Below are 19246 nucleotides of genomic sequence, written 5' to 3' on the forward strand. Positions count from 1 at the left end.
TTGTGGACCTCACAAAAACATTTTTCGTAAGCAGGCGCCACTGCTTCATGCTTCACTTTTCTCCTTATCAAAGTTAAAATCCCATAAATTAAATTTCTGGAGGCACTACTTAATGATTCTATATTTAATATTTGTAAACCCATTCTGGTGAGACCTAGAAGAGAGTATGTCTTGTACTATTTCTCTGTAGGCCTTTTTTTTTTGTCTTCCATCCTTTACAATTTTACTATAGCTTCCTAAGCTTGTGCTTGAGCGCCCGCTAAAAGAACTGCCGAATTTGCATCTAAAAATGACGTGTCTTTCTGATTATTCTCACAGTTTAATGGTGCAATCCCGTCTAGTTTCCTGCCTCCTCGCCCCTTTCAAGGATAAACTATAACTACCATCGATAAATCTACTAATCCCTTCTTTTACGAAAAATATACCTTATGATCTACAGTAAAAGTAGGTGGCGGATGCTACTGTATTGTTAATACTGTTGATAATTCTCAATGCAATATTTTTTATGTACACATGCTTTCATTAGAGGTTTCGACATTTTCATTTGAAGCACTAAGATGTGAAATCTGTAGTGGACTTGCAAATTGATTTTCCCGGGTGAAGATAAGCCCACATCATGTTGCCCCCTCTTAGAAGCATGCTGCTGCCTCAACTTGTTTTTCATGTTAGTGTATGCCCCATTATATTAGTGAAAACTAAGAACATCTGCTTCTTCCTTATTTTACAGAATGGGATGACAAAGAGGAAGGCAAGGAAGCCCTTCAGCAGTGGGAAGATGACTGGGATGACGATGACGTCAATGATGATTTCTCTCTGCAGCTGAGGACGGAACTGGAAAGTAACAACACCGAGAAGAAGTGATCAGTTGCCTCCAAATCCTACGCAAATTTTAGTCTTTATGTTATTTCAGTATTGAAGGAAATGGAACATGTGTCATTGTAGTTAAAACACCTCTTTTTGGATGTACTTTTAGTTACTTGCAACTTCAATTCTCTATTTACTCTCTTGGAAGCTGTCCATTCTGTTGCTTGTTTTATAAATAAAACGCTGGGAACGGGATATATCAATTGAGGAAAGGTTCTTCTAATGGATGCTCATGGGGGTGCCCTGAGGAATGAGAGATATAGAGAGAAATGAATAGTAAGTGGATTCTTGCAAATTCTCACTAATTTCCCTCTTTACCTCCTCCCTCCCTCCCTCTCTCTCTCTTCCCCTAATGAGCGTCCGCTCGTGGGCACTCGTCAGAAAAACCCTTTACAATGGTCTATATCTTGTTATCAATAAGTTACGAGACCTGTACACAAGCTCGCTCGCGATTGTCATTATTTTGTAGTGTATTTTATGGTAGCAATATTTCATCTTTCATTGCCAAACTGCTCAACTGTTGATTCAGAGCACAAATTCCTGCTCATATGGCACAATAATTATTGCATAGTAGTCAATGAACAATAGTTCTTGCCAACTTCTAATACAATTGTTCTGGTCCCATATTTGCAATCTATAAAAATTTGATAAGAAGCAAGTCCCAAGCAAATTTAAGAATCAATTCCTAAGCAAATTGTATCGCTGCAATCTCCTCTCAACATTTGAGACAAAGGCCTTCCTGTTGTTGTTGTCGTCAATATGCTCTCTCGCTAGCCTCGAACAACTCTCGTATATTCTTCTTCACTCCATCATCAGCAAACACAAAATCAATAGCACTTCGAGCTAGCTCAATCATTTGTCCCTTAGCGAGTCCTTCAAGGTACAACCAAAGGACCAAAAAAGAGAAATTTCTTTAGAAATCTTTAATTTTGTAATTTTTTATCATGGATTTGAGTAAAAAACTAAAATGCCTACCGAAAGTTGAAGCGGCTAAATAGTACTCATTGGACAAAGTAGTAGAGAAGAGGCCTCGATCATCGGTGCAGATAACAACAGGATGCTTTGCTTTGTAGAGATCATCTGCATACAAGTATTGTGTCAAAACATCCGGTATATAGCAATCTTGTTCTACTTTATTTACGCATACTCTCTGGCTGCGTGAGGATGTGTTTTTCTTTGTTACTTTTGTAAATCAACTTCCATAGGAATCATGTGATTTGGTCAGAGTTAGTTGTGCTAAGAAGAACAGCATAAGATTCCAATGTGAGTTTATAAACTAATGGTAAAATAACATTCTCTCGAGGACTGGGGGCGTCTGTACTTATAAAATAAACAGAGATGACAAATAACCAGCGCAAAACTCCAAATAACTCTACATTATATTGTTAATAAGGAAAAATTACTAACCGAAATGATGATAGTCTATGGATGTAAGACGCTCTGTTTGAAGATTAGATGTCAAGCATATCTCGACCTGAAACATAATAATATGAGTGAGTAATCCAAGAAACAATCATCGTGATAAAAAAGAAATCGAAGTTGGAAAACTTACAGGAATTCTTGAAGATTTAACCCTTTGCCATTCTTCATCTTGAAGGAAACATGCATGCCCTAACCTCTCAGGACAAATATCCAGCATTGCTTGAATTTCCTCAGGGTTAGGTACCTACAAGAACTAAGTCACGACATTAAACCAGTTAGTGATTCGAACCTAGAGAATTTTGCTTCATTGCCTTAATTTGGATATTTACAAAACTTTGATGCACCTCTCCACAGTGGAGAGTAATAGGGAGTCCTTTATCCTTTGCATACATAAGCGCTGGTAGGAAAGTTTTCCTGCATTACAACCAACAAAGTAGATGAGGATCCACGTAGTCTTTATAACCATTTTTCTTTACCTCTGAGGGTAAAAGGGTAAAAAATATTCGCTTGGGGGTCTATCTGCAACAATAGAAATACAGAGGTTCTATCCATGACTGAATGATAGTGCGGGGGGTTTATCTGCAATTAACTTCTATATAAACTACTAGGGTGAAATATACCATTCTCCAACAATAGGATTGCCTGAAAGATCAATACCAACCACTCCCAAATCCTTCATCTCTACTGCTAGATCAACCTGAAAATGAGAAGGTATAGTGTGATTCACTTCAAAATATTTAAAAATCCAAATAAATAAGTAAATAAAAGCAATAACAAGGAACAAACCGTTTCCATTGCTGCTTCAGTGGTCTCACGACGATCAATACTTAGAAGAAGACGGACAAAAATTCTCTTCTTTTTCTCACTAGTATGATTTATCAGTATATCAGAAGAAATGAAGGAAACATCGACAGTATCAACATCTCTTAAACCATCAATGACTGCTTTCATATAAGATCGCTTTGTCATCCCTTTAGCTTGATTGTTCTATAGATGTAAAAACCAGGATGTAAAGTGTCATTTGTTATTGATATATGTAATGATTTATTCTTGATTGTACCTTTGGAGTTGTTCTCAATTCTAGATAAACAACATTCTCAGCTGCGAAATCTTCGATCGTTTCTTTTGTAATCCTTGATACTGTTTCATGGTCAGTTGCAAGTATGTGATAGAGATCAAATAGCTGGAAACACTCGGGTAATGATCGGCCGCCTTCATCAGATATCAAAGAGGGATTAAGAAGAATTAATGTCAAAGATGGAAAATCACGGGAATTATTAACGAGAGAAATAGATTCAGAATATACAGGTACATTAGGAGAAGAAAAAGACTAATAGTGCTTTCTGAATAATTTGCACAAGGAATTATATAAGCAAATAAATAGTATAGAGAACGGAAAATCTTTGATGTTCTTTGGTACATACATTTCATGATTACATCTTTTACATCGTCAAAAACAATGACACCTTTCTCTCCCAAAACTTTTGCAAGTTCTCTGTTCAAGAAAGAAACCAAAAGATACAGTCAAGCAATCAGGTAAATGAACCTCAATGTTTTAACAGAACAAACACTAGCAACATTATCTTGTAAAATATACTCTTTTACCTTAACATTTAGGTTACGTTAACATAGAATCTGAGCGAAACATTTTATCTTTAACATCGTATTGCATCTTTCATCTTGAAAAGAATATATTGTACATCAAAGGTCTTCATAGTCAAATTAATTGAGGCCAAAAGAAACGAACATGTGACTTATGCATAGCTCATTCTCATAGATGACTAGATGTATACATTTAAGGTCTTCACAGTCAAAATAATTGAGGATAAACGAAAAAAACATGTGATTTATGAATAGCTCAGTCTCATATATGAGTATGTGTATACATTTATTATCTGGTCCCATGTAACAATAGATAGTTTGTATTTAAAGCTCTGTATGTGGGAGCATTTACTAAATTGTTTTCACATAAGAAGATGCAACGGCCCCAATTTTAATTCTTCTGAAACCAACCAACAATATGTCTCTGTACAAATACCACTCTACCCTTTCATTTTGCTATTTTTATCTCGGTGGTAGATGGAGATATTCTGGCAATTCACCATATATAGATATTCTAAATAAACATGAACCAACCCCCAAAAGAAGTTAGAAAAAACCCAATACTCTAATCGAACATCTATAACCATAGCTCTAACTACAAATCAAAAAAAACTTTAAAACTTAAAACTGAACCAAACAACTTCAACTACAATTGCATGCAACTGAAGTTGCAGCGAACTAAACGACCTTAAGCCATAGTTTCAAAGGGAAGATCAGCAATATCACAAAAGTCACCGTAGAAGTGCTCTATTCATAACGTGAAAGGAAAATAAATAGATAGGAGCAAGGTGCCTTTTCTTTTAGATCATAGATTATATTTATATTTATACATTTCTATAGACATGTCAATGTCAATCTTAGGATATAGTATTTATGGTCTTAAGATCTATAATAAGCTAAAATTCCAAATAGAGACCAAGGAACCAAAGTATGAATGGCCATAAAACCAATTGCACGGAGAAATTAAAAGCTAAGCACTCTGAAAGATGTGAGTTGGTTCACACAATGTGGTTTTTTTCTTTTAAACCTCTCTCCAAGTGGCCCAACTATATGAATCCAGATGAGATTGTGCCATGAGTGATTTTGTTTCTTAATTAAAATTTTGAAAAATTTTCCTCGCAAAAAGTAATATAAAATTTACGATTAGAAGGACAAAGATGATATTTTTAATACAGGATCCTCTAGAAGTAAACTTAGCAAAATACTCAAACAAATTGAATAATTAATCACAATGGTAAGCTTTTGATTGTGCAATTCTGCTAACTAATAAAAAAACTATAGATGGGCAAGAGATCAGAATTCAGAAGACATTAAAAACAAAATTATTGGTATACAAAGTTAAATTTCAAAAAAAAAAGGGGAAGAAAAACTAAATTTTGAAGAGAGATAATTAAGAAAAACTAAAATTTGGACAGAGAAAATTTGTTTGTGCAATTCTGTTAACTGATCAGAAACTATACATGGGTCTGAAACATATCTCATCATACATAATTTTTTGGCTCAGCAAACTTAAAAAAAAAGAGGAAAAAAAAAACTAAATTTTGCAGAGAGAAAAAAAAAATTTACAGAAGGGTGGAGTCTCTGATGGAGCCATTGAGGTGGGCATGGAGCTCTATCTTTGGCATCAACCGGCACCATTCCTTCATCTCCTCCATCTCCCTCTGCCTTTTTCTCCCGATTTTTTTTTTCTTATTTTCCTTTCTTTTTTCTTGCTTTCTCCCCCCTGCTCTGTTGTCGCGTAAATATCAACAAAAACTTTTGACAGGGAGTACTGTTTTGATTGGGACCGCCGTAATACCGAAAATGCCCTCGTTTTTATTAAATTTGTCTTCTCTCTCGTGTTTTTATCCTTTTGCTTTGTGTTCGTTCCTCTGCCGAGTTCTGAAAAATCTTGAAGAAAAATCCGAGGCACTACTTTAATTGGGTAAATTTTACAAATTTTCACTTTCTTTTGGCCTAACCAGTTTTTCAGGAAAAATTAAAATTATATTAAAATTTTATATACTAATATTTTTTGTATCTTACATGCAAGTAAACACGTAAAAGTGTTACAAATGAATTATTTTCGCACTTATATTTTTTTTAACTTACATACAAACGAACACCCCCGAAGATTAATGGTCATTTAATATTCATGAAGAACGCTAATTAACATGTTTTTCTATGACTTTCTAGCTAACATTTTTATAAACCGCACCGTAAACTTCCCAAAAAAAAAAGTTTAAAATTACACTCCACTTATTATTAAAATACTAACTAGTAGCAAATTGAATTAGCTCATTGAAAGGTAAAGCTCATTTTTAGATTCTTACCGATAAAGTCAAATGAGTCCAAACGCTATAAAAGCCCCAAACCACAATATCAGAACTAGAAACCCAAAAGAACACCGAGGACGTTCTAATCGGTTACTATTAATTTGTTAATGTTATATATTTTTTATTTTTAGATATATAGATATTTATTGCCATCCCTTCAAGAAAAAAAAATTTTTCTTGATATCACCATAGCACACTCATATATTTAGTTTAATTTTCTTCTTTTTTTTTTGTAAAATTTCCATAGCTTTGTTGTTCGGAATGATTGACTAATAATTATAATACTCAATGAAGTCAGGAGGTTAACGATGCTTTTGCACGTCAGAGGTCTCGTTGTCAGAATCTTGGTCCCCTCTCTCATATATAAATTTATAATAGATCGGAATAATTTCCATCTATTGGTGACCAGCGTAAGTCGTCAGCACACGAGTCCACATGCTCGAGCCAGCGTTTTTGAGCGTTACATGGGAGAGGATAAATTATTCATTTGTTCCACTGCTTGTCGTATTTTTAGGTGGCACTTAAATACCTTACAGTGTCACACTCTCAGCACTTACATACCCGCAGTTGTATTTCGTGGCATTTTATATACACTGAGCTGGTCAAAATCGGCATATTAATATCCTATGTTTTGCAAACGTAGTAGTTTTTATTCGAAAGTTGTCATGTAATGTTTATATGGTTATCTTATAGTTTTTCTCTATTGAGTTTGTTGAATTCACTTTTATAATTCTATTTTTGAAATAGAATTATGACACAAAAATTAATATATAAATATTATATGAGAATTTTCGGATGAAAATTTTCACGTTTGCAAAATATAAGATTAAAGTGTCAATTTTGACCAACTGATGGGTATATAAATGCTACAAAGTATAACTGAAGGTATATAAGTGGTAAAGGAGTGAAACTATAAGGTATTTAAGTGCTATTTATCCTTTTTAAAACCAATTTTTAGATTATATATTAAAATAGGCACAATTCAAATCTTTTTTTCTGCTCATACTCTTGAATCTAACAGAAATCTTAAAATAGATCCGTGACTATTTCAAGATGAATTAGAAAGTTTAAGCCCAAAATTTGTACTAAATTCAAATTAAATCCTAAAGTTAGTAACTAAATAAAATAAAAGCCTAATTACTGAGCAATCATGATTTCTTAATTACAAAAAATACACTGATATTATAGTTTATAAATAAATTCAATTTAAAATTATATTTAGAATGAGTATTTTTATGTTGTTTTAAATTTTATTGATTCATACCCTTTTTATAAAACCATAATTGAAAGTTAAAAGGTTACAATTTCTTTTATCACAGAGGGATACCTATGCAAGGTACCTTTTATCACATAAGTATCCCTCTCAGATATGTGAGGTATCCCTCTCTGATTGCATAATACGCTAGGGGTGAGGATGCATGGACCAACTTATTTTGGTTCCTCCAAACAATTTTCCCTTATTTTTATATTATGGTCTATTCAAAGTTAAAAGGTTACAATTTCTTTTAAAGTAAATATGATATTTGGGTGTTGTATGTGATATTTGATGGGTTGAGATTATAGCTTAGTTATTCAATGTTAAATGAGATGTTTGGTAACTTTCATTTGCAGTCAAATGTCACGTATAATCTCAACCCATCAAATATCACATACAACACCCAAATATCACATACAACACTCAAACGTCACGTATAAACAACAAATGTCACAAGCAACACCCAAATATCACATACAACACCCAAATGTCACGTATAAACAACAAATATCACAAGCAACACTCAAATATCACATACAACACCCAAATATCACGTGTAAACACTAAATGTCACAGGAAACACCAAAATATCACATAAAATAACCAAAATGTCACGTATAAATAACAAATGTCACAAGCAACACCCAACTATCACATACAACACCCAAATATCACAAATCAGATCTAAATATCATATATAAGGTAGAACTGTCACGTGTAAGATTGAATTGCCACATATAACATTGAAATGGACGCTTGATTTCTTTTTTCATTTACCACAAACAATGTTTCTTTTTTCATTTACATATAACATTGAGTGTTGCTTACATTAGAAAGACTGTAAATGAAAGTTACCAAACATCTCATTTAACATTGAATAACTAAGCTATAATCTCAACCCATCATCCTATTTCCTTCGTAGAACCAATCTATAGCAATATGCAGTACAGACAATGAACTCAAAACTCAAATTTAAAGCAAACAGATTTAAAACAAATAAAAATCATCTTTGCCTCGCCGCTAGATGCAAAGGCGTCGCTCCATTGTTATTGTTAACATTTATAAATCTAGAAAATCCCATGTAATTCAACTCCCTCATCACCGGCCCTGTCGACGACGGATCCGATGACCCCGATGAGGAGGCCACCGACACCGAGTGGTTCTGGAAGATGAGATCGAAGCCGTAACAGGTGCTTGATCCGAAGTCATTAAAATTGATCCGAGAAGCTGTAACAGGTGCTTGATATGAAGTACACGTATAACGTTCACATATAATACGTTAACGTGACATATGAGGTCTCAGTGTCACAAGTAACACTCAAAAGTCACAAATCAGATCTAAATATCACATACAAGATAGAACTGTCACATGTAGGATTGAATTGTCACATGTAACATTGAAATATCACATTATATGTTTATTTATCACATTTACGGTTAACTGTGATACATATATGTTCCAAAAACTACCTCATTTTCTCATTCAACCTTGAATAACTAAGAAACATAACAACACTTCCAAATTGAACTCTAATTGGATCAAAATCATCCTTACGAATGATTTCAACCCATCAAACAAAAATACATCAGGATGTTACAATCTCAACCCATCATCTCATTTTCCTTCGTAGAACCAATCTACAACAATGTGCAGTACAAACAATGAACTCAAAACTCAAATTTCCTTCGCTAGCCACACCCACACCTGCATACACTAAACCCACAGAAGATAAAATAAGGATAAAGCCCATGCCAAGCTCCGATTGAACTCTTGAGGATAAATTGCAATAGCAAAAAAGAAACGTTGTCCTGGAATCGCAAGAAAACTAGAACTACTTCCAAATATTTAAGAGTTAATCCAAACAAGCACAAGAAAAGATGAAACAAGACTCGGCGGAGACCAAAGAACAATTCCGCAACACAGAAGAAAATATGAGATGACAATTCCAGTAGACATATATCATACTAATCAAGACACTTAATTTCAAAAGTCGACTTTATATTACAAAAACTACTACCCACCATAATAACCTACTGCTATTTCTAACAAAATGAAATTCCAACAAGCATCCAGGGCTTGACGTCGTCGAGGCGGTTGGCTGCGACGCCGCGGAAAGCGAAGCGCACGTGGACGGAGCGAGCGAGCTCGGCGAGGCGGAGGCCGACCTCGCGCAGGGAGTCGCGGCCGTCGGGGCAAGCCTCGTAGAAGTGGTGGTAGAGGATCTCGAAGTCCGACTGGGAGGGCCGGGGATCTGGGGAGGAGTAGATCCGACGGCTGAGGGCGTCGACGAAGCAGCCGGCGACCTTCCCGATGCCGAAGGAGGTGCCGACGCGTGTCAGGAGGGGGCGCATCTCGTCGAGGAGGGAGAGGGCGAGGCCCGGGTCCCCGCGCTGGACGGAGTCGGCGCAGGTCATGAGGAGGTGGACCAGCCGGATGCCGTGGTCCTCCTCGTCCTCCAGCTGGACGATCGGGAGCTGAGGCGGCGCCCCTTGCGGGGCCCACGTGGAGGAGGAGGCGGAGGCGGAGGAGGCGGATGAGGGGGAAGGGGGAGGTCTTTGCCCAGATTTTAGGAGGAAGAAATTGATTGTGTTTTAAATGGGGAAGAAGGGTAATTTGGGAATTTTTTTCTTGGGCAGTGGGTTTGGAGCTTGGTTGCACTCTTTTTTTAATTTTAGGGCTTGGGGGTTAGAGTTTTGGGGCTGGGGAGGAGGATGATTGAGCCAAATATTTTTGGTTCCTCTAAGCAATTTTCCCTAAAAATAATGATAAGAATGAGAAAGTTTTTGCCTTAAAAGTATGAGTAATTATTTTTGGACCCAAAATATGAAACCTGACTGTGTGACATCTGATACGTAATGCGCTAATTATATTATTTATTTTCCACATAGGCATGTGAATTAAATGAGGTAAGGGCAAACTTGTAATATCTCATTGCCATTTATTTTTCTTCCCCTTCGTCTCCTTCAATACCGAAATTGCATTTAGCGTCCGTCTCTGGAGATCGAGAAAGTATCCCCGATTGCATGCGTACCTCTAATCATATCTTTATATTAAGAATCTAATAAATCAAATAAAACTAACCATGATTACAATATTCTAAATCCCAAAAATTAAGGAGTCGACTACTTAATTAAAGGATTAATGCTAAGCAAAGCATGCTCGTGCAAATTCAGAGTGAACAGGATTTCAAATAGAACGCCGTGGAGCAAAATCATCTCAACCTTCCCCCCCCCCCCTCTCGCTCTCTCGTAGTGGATGTTCTATCGAAACCCGCACCCGAACCCGTAAATAAAAATCTCTCACCTCCCCTCCTCTCTGACTCCAGCCCCGACCCAAAACCTAGCGGCCGCCGCCCGCGCTCTCACCTCCTCCGGCGACCACTCGACGATCTCATCTCAGTCAGCGACTCACTCTCACGGTCTCACCTTCTCACGGGCCCCACCTTCTCCAGCACCGGAGCACCAAATCTCCGGCTAGTCGGCTTTCTCCAAAGCTCTCCGCCACCGCCACCGTCGCCATTCTCTGTTGGGCTTGGCCCGCAACAGAGAGGGAAAAGGTAATTTGGCTAAATCCTAAATACTTCGCGAGCTCCTCTACTTCAAATTCTCATTTTGAAATCGAATGCTTGTTACTTGGGGATTTAAATGGGCGACTTCTGTATACAACTGAGCGGTTAATTGGATAATAATCAAGAAAACGAAAAGGAATAAAGTGTCGGCTTGCTAGGATCATACCTCGGCTTGACTGAGTGCCACGTCAAAGAGCTGCGTACAGTGGCAGTTTAACCGCGTACAATGTTACTATTTGGAATTTGATCCTGTCCGAATTGGCAGTTGCATTGCATTTTATAAAACAACAAGCATTTTTTGTTTATTTTCTAGAATATTTAAATATATCTAAATTTGACCGCCATTTGACTTTGCGGCAATCCGTTATCGATAACCTTAGATGATAAGCATGCACAAGCTATTACTACATGTATAGGTATATAAGCAGTTTCCGGTAGTATTACGCCTTTTAAAATGTGTTTTCAAGCCTATCTTTATGTGATTGTTTTAGGTATGTATGCACTGATTTGGCCTACACGAACTATGTCCGTGCACATTTCGATGGATGCAAAAGGTTATCCAATTAGTAATGGCTGGATTAGACCGACATAGGAGCTAAAGAGTATTATGACCATTCAATGTTGATCTGATAAAAGATGTTGATAAAGTATACAAGATAAACTCCATGTAACTAAGTTTTAGGCACTTGGTAGGGTGAACCGGCAAATAACGCAAATGAAGATGAAACACAACGCTAACAACAAAGCCTCAAAAGTCAAACCAAACTATTGAGATTAGCAGCATGAATCCCTTTCACCAATCAGCTCTATAAGTCCCATCTCTTCTTAAAGAACAGTTACTATTTCCTTCTCAACACCTCAATCCATGTTCCTTCCCTGTGACTTGTAGTACACAGGTGTGGTATTCCAACATGTGCATAGCATATTAGACATTTGTATTGCCCTAAATCTAAACATAAAGTATACAGCTAGATTAGTACATTCATAGATACTTGACCGTTTGAATCGCATAAATATATGCATTTGCTTCTTTTCTGTAAAGGGAAACAACATACTTCATCTTACTAGTAAATTTATTTTTGGGGGCATGGAAGAGCACGATAGATCGATTTTTTTATTATTGAAACATGAATGTTTGAAAGAGTTTAACATTTATGAGTTAGGCATGGATGATCACATATACATCAAATTTTTGATTGGTGAAAGCATCCTATATATCATAGTTTCCTTCATATGTACACCCTATCTCTTCGAGCCATGTTGAAAATTATACTAAAGGAAAAAAAATCCCAAAACACCTAAATAGCCCCAAATATTTTTAGGGTTTTGAAACTAGAGAGGACAAAATCTTGTCCTTGATTCTCCCCTCTCTGATATGATTCGAAAATTGTTGTTTCGGTCTTAATAAAAATCCAAGTTAAATTTTGTTGCCTCTAAAGTTTATAATTCTCACAAAGGTTTTAAATTTTTGTAGCGTTAAACTTATGCATTGCTTTCAATTCTTTTGTTGCTTTTGTTCATCCTGTTCTCTATTGATTTATTTTGTTTGGATTTTATGTTGATTAACTAAATAATTGAGGTTGAGAAAATTAATATTGGTTTTTGTCTGCATCTTCTATGCTTATTATTGTTTTATTCCAACAGCATAAACGAAATAGTTCATATATTTAACATAGATGGAGCACTATAGACGGAAATGGAAAATTTGCATCTGTGATTTTTGTTACAGATGAAAAACTGTAGATGAATTACCATTCTTAGTTTTCTACTGGTGAAAATAGGTGAGAGAATCTTCAAATTTTACAATAAATTTCTAATTTATTTCTTGTTGGACTTCATTGTCACTGCTTGATAAATTTCAGTCTTCTAATATATCTTTTGCCATGTCTATTCATACTTATGATAGCCCTTTTTATAGTATATGTTTCATATGAGAAATTCTAATTTATTAGGGTATGGTTTATGAATATACTGAGAAAAACATATGAAGTAATTAGGGTGTAACTTTCCTATCGATATCAGTGTTATCATTCAATTTTCAAACCATTTTGAATATTGCCTATCAAATTTACCCATACACATATGAAATTTAGGTAGGTAAGAAAGTAGTCATATTTTTGTATATTTATTTATGTATATTTCCAACTTGAAAGATCTGCCAACCATGTTTCCCAAACTCAGCCAAACTGTTGAAAGTGTTCTTTGATTCATATTATTTTTAATATGAGTAAATATATTTTAATGATAAATATTATTTTTCAATTTTGTTTTTATTTTGTTCCTAAACCTATTCACTCTATTCTCCATGTACTCATCCTTTACTTACACATAATTGTTTCTATTTTAAGTGATCAAGTATCATATTTTAAACAAAGTTTTAAATATCGAATATTAGGGAAATATTGAATGACCAAAATTCATATCAGATTGCGGATATTAAGGATTAGGAATATGTGGTAAATATCAGAGTGCTATATTGAATAATGCGCGTATATAGTATAACGTCATAAATTATAATCTAAATACACTCAATGAATTTTTAGCATACAAAAATGTAAAGAATATATGTTTAAAATCACTAATAAAAAATTTTAAAATAAATAAAAGTCCATATCAACATTAGAATATTTGATTGGGCCAAAATATTGATATATTGCGAAAATTATGTTATGTCATCCAAAAATTACTAAAAGTGTATATTGTTTTACGATAAGCAATATAAAAGCATAATTCACCAATATATTAGCTCATATATCGGTCATGTCGGGAAAATATCACCCAAAATTGCCAAAGGTCGATAAAAGATATTTAGACTATATCATTTTGCAGTTGTAAAAGAATATACCAGCCAATATATTGTACCATGTTGGGTATATTTAAAATAATGATTTTAAAGATACAAAAATGTACTTTAGTTCTAGAAATTTTAGAATTAAATATCATTGATTAACTATAGTAGGTTAACTAGTTAGTTTATTTTAAGAAAATTGTACAATAATTGGCTAGTGTTGAAAATAGACTTAGTAAGAATGATTTTATGTTTTCGTGGTTGATCGGGGGAAAATGAATGTGTACTTAGTTGAAAAAGGAATGGACTTGAACGACTATAAGAATATTTTATAAGATGGAAATCAACATTTGTTATTAAATGTTATGTGGAAAAATTAAACATAGTGATGCGGTCATGAATATCTCCTTATTTGAAAAGTTTGGTTTCCTACAACTTTAGATACCACCATATATTCTATCGTACATTTTACACTTCCATTTTATCATGTAGATTGATTATGTCTTCTAAATTATATCTCCTACTTACAATCCTCTTTATATCAACAGCAAAAACGTGAGGATGAAGACATTTGGGCTTATTCTCATATGGATCATATTTCCTATAGTACTTCCCTCTCTAAATCATCTTTGTGATTATTCTCAATTGAACGTTATTTTTGGTTTTCTTCACATGTTATTTTTGTTTTACTTATGCATACAGGTCTTGGTGGCTCTTAGTGCAATTACAATTGCAATATTAGCAATGAGTCAACCTATCCAACATAATGTGCATGCTTCTTTTGATGATACACAGAGAGTTTTAATCGAACATGTTCAAGATAGGATGCAACTTTTGCTTCAGGCAAATACTTCTCTTTATAATCTAGCGAGGCTTCTTAGCTCCACTGGTGATGTGAATATACCATCGACTTCTATTAGTGAGAGCAAGGTAACATTTTAACTATAGTAATAAAATAGATGAACAAATTTCTAATTATATTTTTTTGATGTGTAGGTCTTTCCTAACCTATTTATGGTGTACACATTGTTCTCATGGGTGTCTCAGATATCATATATTACAGATGATGACTCCATGTTCTCGTACTACCATGAAAGGAATCAGACGTATGCTATATTCTCAAACATTTCAAATCTTGTAAATGGTCTTTCTGGAAATAATTTATATCGTCAACAAGTTAATGAGACTAATGGTGAGAGATTTGGTAATGCAACTGTCTTACCTCCTATACAACTCAATGAATCTCATTCGAGGGGATATGTTTCTTGGGGATTTGGATGGGGAATGGATAAAGAACAAATGCTCTTTTTAAAAGCCCCAGTAGATAATAATGGAGTGGCTTCACTTGGTATTGGAGTTAAAAAATTCATTGCTTATATACTCGAAATTAATCTTCATGGAGCACACTTATACTTATCAACACAAGATGGGCACTCTTTAGCACAAACTGGGCCTCCCGATGCTCAATACATTGTCAAAGATGACATTGTCTCAGTTTATGAGGATCAAAATTTGTCCTCTGGTGAATATGTCAATATTTCTTGCAAAATGGACAGTAATGGACCCATGGATTCTAAAATTTTAGATATATGGGGCAAGAGTTACAAGTTGGGTTGTGCTTCTTTTGATGTTGCAGGGATTCAATTGGTGTGTCCTCTAAACATTTGCATTTCATTCTTAAGAAAATTTTAAATGTCTAATGTTGTTTAATTTTTTGTAGGTAACTGTGGTTGCTTTCCCTTTCGAAAATATTAGATATATCTTTCGAGCTTTGAAGATCATTATTATATTGTTACAATCAACTACGATTCTTGCCTTAATATTTGCAAGCTATTTTATATTGCAAGTATTCCGAAGATCATGGAAACAAGAGGCATTTCTACAGGCAAACCTCATTAGACTAAAAGATGCGGTTCAACAAGCAGAGAGAAAAAGTATGAATAAGAGCTTAGCATTTGCTAGCGCTAGTCACGATGTTCGCACTTCTCTTGCAGGAATCAGTGGGTTAATCGAACTTTGTCGTGATGATGTTCCTCCACAATCTGAGTTGGATATGAACTTGACCCAAATGAATGCTTGTGCGTCTAAGCTTCTAGGTAAGTTTACATATCGGCAAACATTCTTTTTATTGTAAAAAGTTGTCTTTTATTAATATGATTTAATAAACTCTTTATTGAAACCATCTTTCAGAAATATTAAATTCTATTCTTGATATGAGCAAAGTGGAAGCTGGAAAGATGCAATTGGAAGAGGTAGAATTTGATATGACTCAAGTTCTTGAAGAATCAGTTGACATGTTTCATGTTGTAGCTCTAAAGAAAGGCCTGGAGGTTATATGGGATCCCTGTGATTTTTCTGTCCTGAAGTCATTAAATGTCAAAGGTGATTGTAGGAGACTTAAGCAAATTCTTGATAATTTACTTGGTAATGCAGTGAAATTCACATCGAAGGGCCATGTAATTTTGCGTGCATGGGCTAAGAAACCGAGCTTAGGAAATTCTGTACATTCTTCAAAACAATCATATCGATTTCCTAAGTTTGCTTGCTCTAAGTTGAGATGGTTCAAAAAAGATGATGCTTATTCTGATGTGATGACTATTAATACTTCTCTACATGATTCAAATATGATTGAGTTTGTTTTTGAGGTTGAGGACAGTGGATTGGGAATACCAAAGGAAAAAAGAGCATCTATTTTTGAAAATTATGTTCAAGTTAAAGAATTATCTCCTGGAGGACATGAAGGGACTGGTTTAGGTCTTGGAATTGTTCAATCATTCGTAAGTACACAATTTCTTATTACATTCTTGTTACAGTAACTTATATATATATATTTTATATATTCAAATCAATGTTAACTTTTATAATTTTTTTCTAGGTACGTTTAATGGGGGGCGAGATCAGCATTGAAGATAAAGAACATGGTGAAGAAGGAACTTGTTTCAGATTTAATATTTTTCTAAAATCTTGTGAGATGGCCTTTAGTCATACCGAAGAAGAAAATAAGTATTCACACAACCAAGAAGCATCAAACCAACCAACTCTTCGAGCTATGGCATTTAGAAAGCCTTTTAAAATGGAAGGAGTTCATTCCTTACTATTAATTGAAAGTAATGAGACGAAAAGAATTCTGCAAAGATGGATGGAAAATATTGGAATGAAGGTTTGGATAGTTCAAAATTGGGAACTTCTGTATCCCATGCTTGAAAAATGTAAACTTACCGATAGCGGTTCTGGAAAATTTGATGCATTATCGCGAGGGAATTCTCTAAATAAAGTCAAATCTTTGGATATAGTGAAAGATATGTCTCGTAGTCCTACAGATGAGACAAACCACATTCTACCTCTAAGCACAAAGCAAACATCTCGAAGAAGATCCAGAGATTCCTGTACTCTCATTTTGGCTGTCATTGATATTAATTGTGGAGATTTCTCAAATATATGCTCAATATTGAACAATTTTTCAAAAGATAATCAAAGAACTCAGTTGAAGACTGTTTGGTTGGTGAATGCAAATACACAAAGTGCTGAATTGAGAAGATTAAAACAAAAATCATATGATCTTATATTGAGAAAACCAATTCATGGTTCTCGGTTGTATGAAATGTCGAGGTTGATGCAAGATCTTGTAGGAAGAAGCGAAATTCATCCATCTACATCAAGATCCCAAGATACAACACATATTTCACACATTCCTCCTCTAGCTTCACAATCAATACCAAGTGTCCATAAATTGGACATTGAAAAGCCTTTAGCTGATATGAAAATTTTATTGGTTGAAGATAATATTTTAATGCGACGCATTGCTTCATCCACCTTGTCCCGATTTGGTGCAATGGTTGAATTTGCTGAAAATGGACTTGAAGCTTTAAACTTGATCAAAAAGGCTCTAAAAGAGGATGATGATTATAATGAAAGCAATAGAGGAGGTGCTTTAAAGTCATTTCCTTACGATGTTGTTCTTATGGATTGTGAGGTAATTGAACATTCCATTTTTTTCCTAGTTAATTTCTTTTGTCTATTTAGAATACTTTTATTTTCAATTTATACATCTCTTTGTACAGATAATTTCATAAATTCTATATTCTATTTTCAGATGCCAATTATGAATGGCTATGAAGCAACTAAAAAAATTAGGGAAGAGGAGAAATTTTATGGCATTCACATTCCAATCGTAGCTCTCACAGCTCATGCAACATCTGAGGAAGAAAAAAAGGCAATCCTTTCAGGAATGGATTCATATTTGACAAAACCAATAAATGCGGAACGTGTAATAGAAGCAATTCGACTTATTCGTCAAAATTGAAAATCAATGTAAAGTGCAATTTTCTGTCTTATGAACAAGGTATTTTTGATATGTTAATACAAAGTATATCTTTCATATGTTTTATTTGTGACTAGAGTTTCTTTTTTTGTGCATTTGATATATATATAATTTTAAGGTTTCCTTCATTTGTGTATTTATTCATTATATGATCATTTATTTAATCATTTTTGGGAGATGAGATATAAAGTCTATTTTACATGGATACTTGTATCATGAAGCCGCACCTGACACACAACCGAAACGTACTTGACACGTCCCAGAAGTTAAATTCTTTTATTGACGCCTACGTGAGCTAAATAAGTATGTTTTTCATTTAGCGGGAAATCAACTCTTGCGCTTGACAGTTGAGCAATTTGTATAAACCTCATATTTTTGCATTAACTTGAATACATGATGGTTTGCCTTAAATATAGCTTTTTAGAGTAAATTTCATGTTTACTTATTCATTACTGACATGATTTGCATGATTACAGACAAGTTTAGTCTCATTGTGGTGCTAGAAACATGACTTGTAGTCTCTCTAGGCTTACTTGAGGCAAGTACTGTTAAGCTGTAATTTGTTAACTCTTGCTTTATCAAATGATCAAATCTGACTTATTTGTCTTTTGAACAGCTTGATTATTAATTTGAAGGCTACCTTAAGAGTCAAAATTCACATGCCTCAGAAGTCAGATGAGTTGGCTATACAAGCATCAGAACAATGGCCTGGCTTACAGAGAACTGTGTAAAACCTATACTGAGCAGTTTTCTCATCATGTTCTCATGTTTGTAAACAATATGAAACTTTCTGTCTTTACATGTAAACTTGCAGTAAATGCAGATGCTGATGTTGTAACTGAGACTATGAGTCTTTGTTAGGATCACCTGATAATCGAGAAGAGTCGATACTTTTAGCTTTTCAATCTGACCATTTTCAATATCATTTGATCTTAATGGAGTTTTGCTTTAGGGAAATTTCTATTTTATGACAGATTTGTTTCTTTACATGTGAATAAGGAAAATTTTCGACCCCTCAAATATTGTGGTAGTGAAGTTGAGCAGACTTGTTCACTGTTTCTGCTCCAAAGATCAGGGTTTTTTTCTTTTTTTAGACACAATTAGATGGAA

The 19246-nt window shown here is 34.6% G+C and overlaps 4 protein-coding genes across 4 annotated transcripts in view; 2 read left to right on the forward strand and 2 right to left on the reverse strand.

The window, feature by feature from the left end:
- The window catches only part of LOC109844468 (protein DELETION OF SUV3 SUPPRESSOR 1(I)-like), a 2474-nt gene extending 1455 nt beyond the window's left edge, over window positions 1-1019 (forward strand). Inside the window, exon 2 of the mRNA XM_020413520.1 lies at window positions 728-1019. Within this exon, the coding sequence (XP_020269109.1) occupies window positions 728-861 (134 nt within the window). The 3' untranslated portion in view covers window positions 862-1019. The remainder of the gene's footprint in view (window positions 1-727) is intronic.
- LOC109845214 (adenosine deaminase-like protein) lies at window positions 1385-5629 on the reverse strand. Its single transcript, XM_020414433.1, is given in 10 exon segments — window positions 1385-1737; window positions 1840-1944; window positions 2272-2338; window positions 2417-2530; window positions 2631-2700; window positions 2907-3031; window positions 3034-3273; window positions 3347-3498; window positions 3711-3781; window positions 5455-5629. Coding segments are annotated over 10 exon segments (1152 nt in total). The 5' UTR covers window positions 5544-5629; the 3' UTR covers window positions 1385-1618.
- On the reverse strand, window positions 9502-10440 carry LOC109844753 (DELLA protein GAI-like). Its single transcript, XM_020413865.1, has 2 exons — window positions 10430-10440; window positions 9502-10012 (listed from the first exon to the last, which is right to left on the reverse strand). Exons 1-2 carry the CDS (start codon window positions 10438-10440, stop codon window positions 9502-9504), a joined length of 522 nt encoding a protein of 173 aa, XP_020269454.1.
- Window positions 10824-19043, forward strand: LOC109845139 (probable histidine kinase 2). Its single transcript, XM_020414354.1, has 10 exons — window positions 10824-11015; window positions 14364-14421; window positions 14518-14745; window positions 14812-15462; window positions 15536-15911; window positions 16006-16592; window positions 16691-17788; window positions 17909-18126; window positions 18613-18674; window positions 18753-19043. The coding sequence occupies exons 2-8, from the start codon at window positions 14377-14379 to the stop codon at window positions 18116-18118; spliced, it is 3195 nt and encodes a 1064-aa protein (XP_020269943.1). The 5' UTR covers window positions 10824-11015; window positions 14364-14376; the 3' UTR covers window positions 18119-18126; window positions 18613-18674; window positions 18753-19043.

The sequence above is a fragment of the Asparagus officinalis genome, chromosome 6 (assembly GCF_001876935.1).
Source record: "Asparagus officinalis chromosome 6, Aspof.V1, whole genome shotgun sequence".
Taxonomy (NCBI): domain Eukaryota; kingdom Viridiplantae; phylum Streptophyta; class Magnoliopsida; order Asparagales; family Asparagaceae; genus Asparagus; species Asparagus officinalis.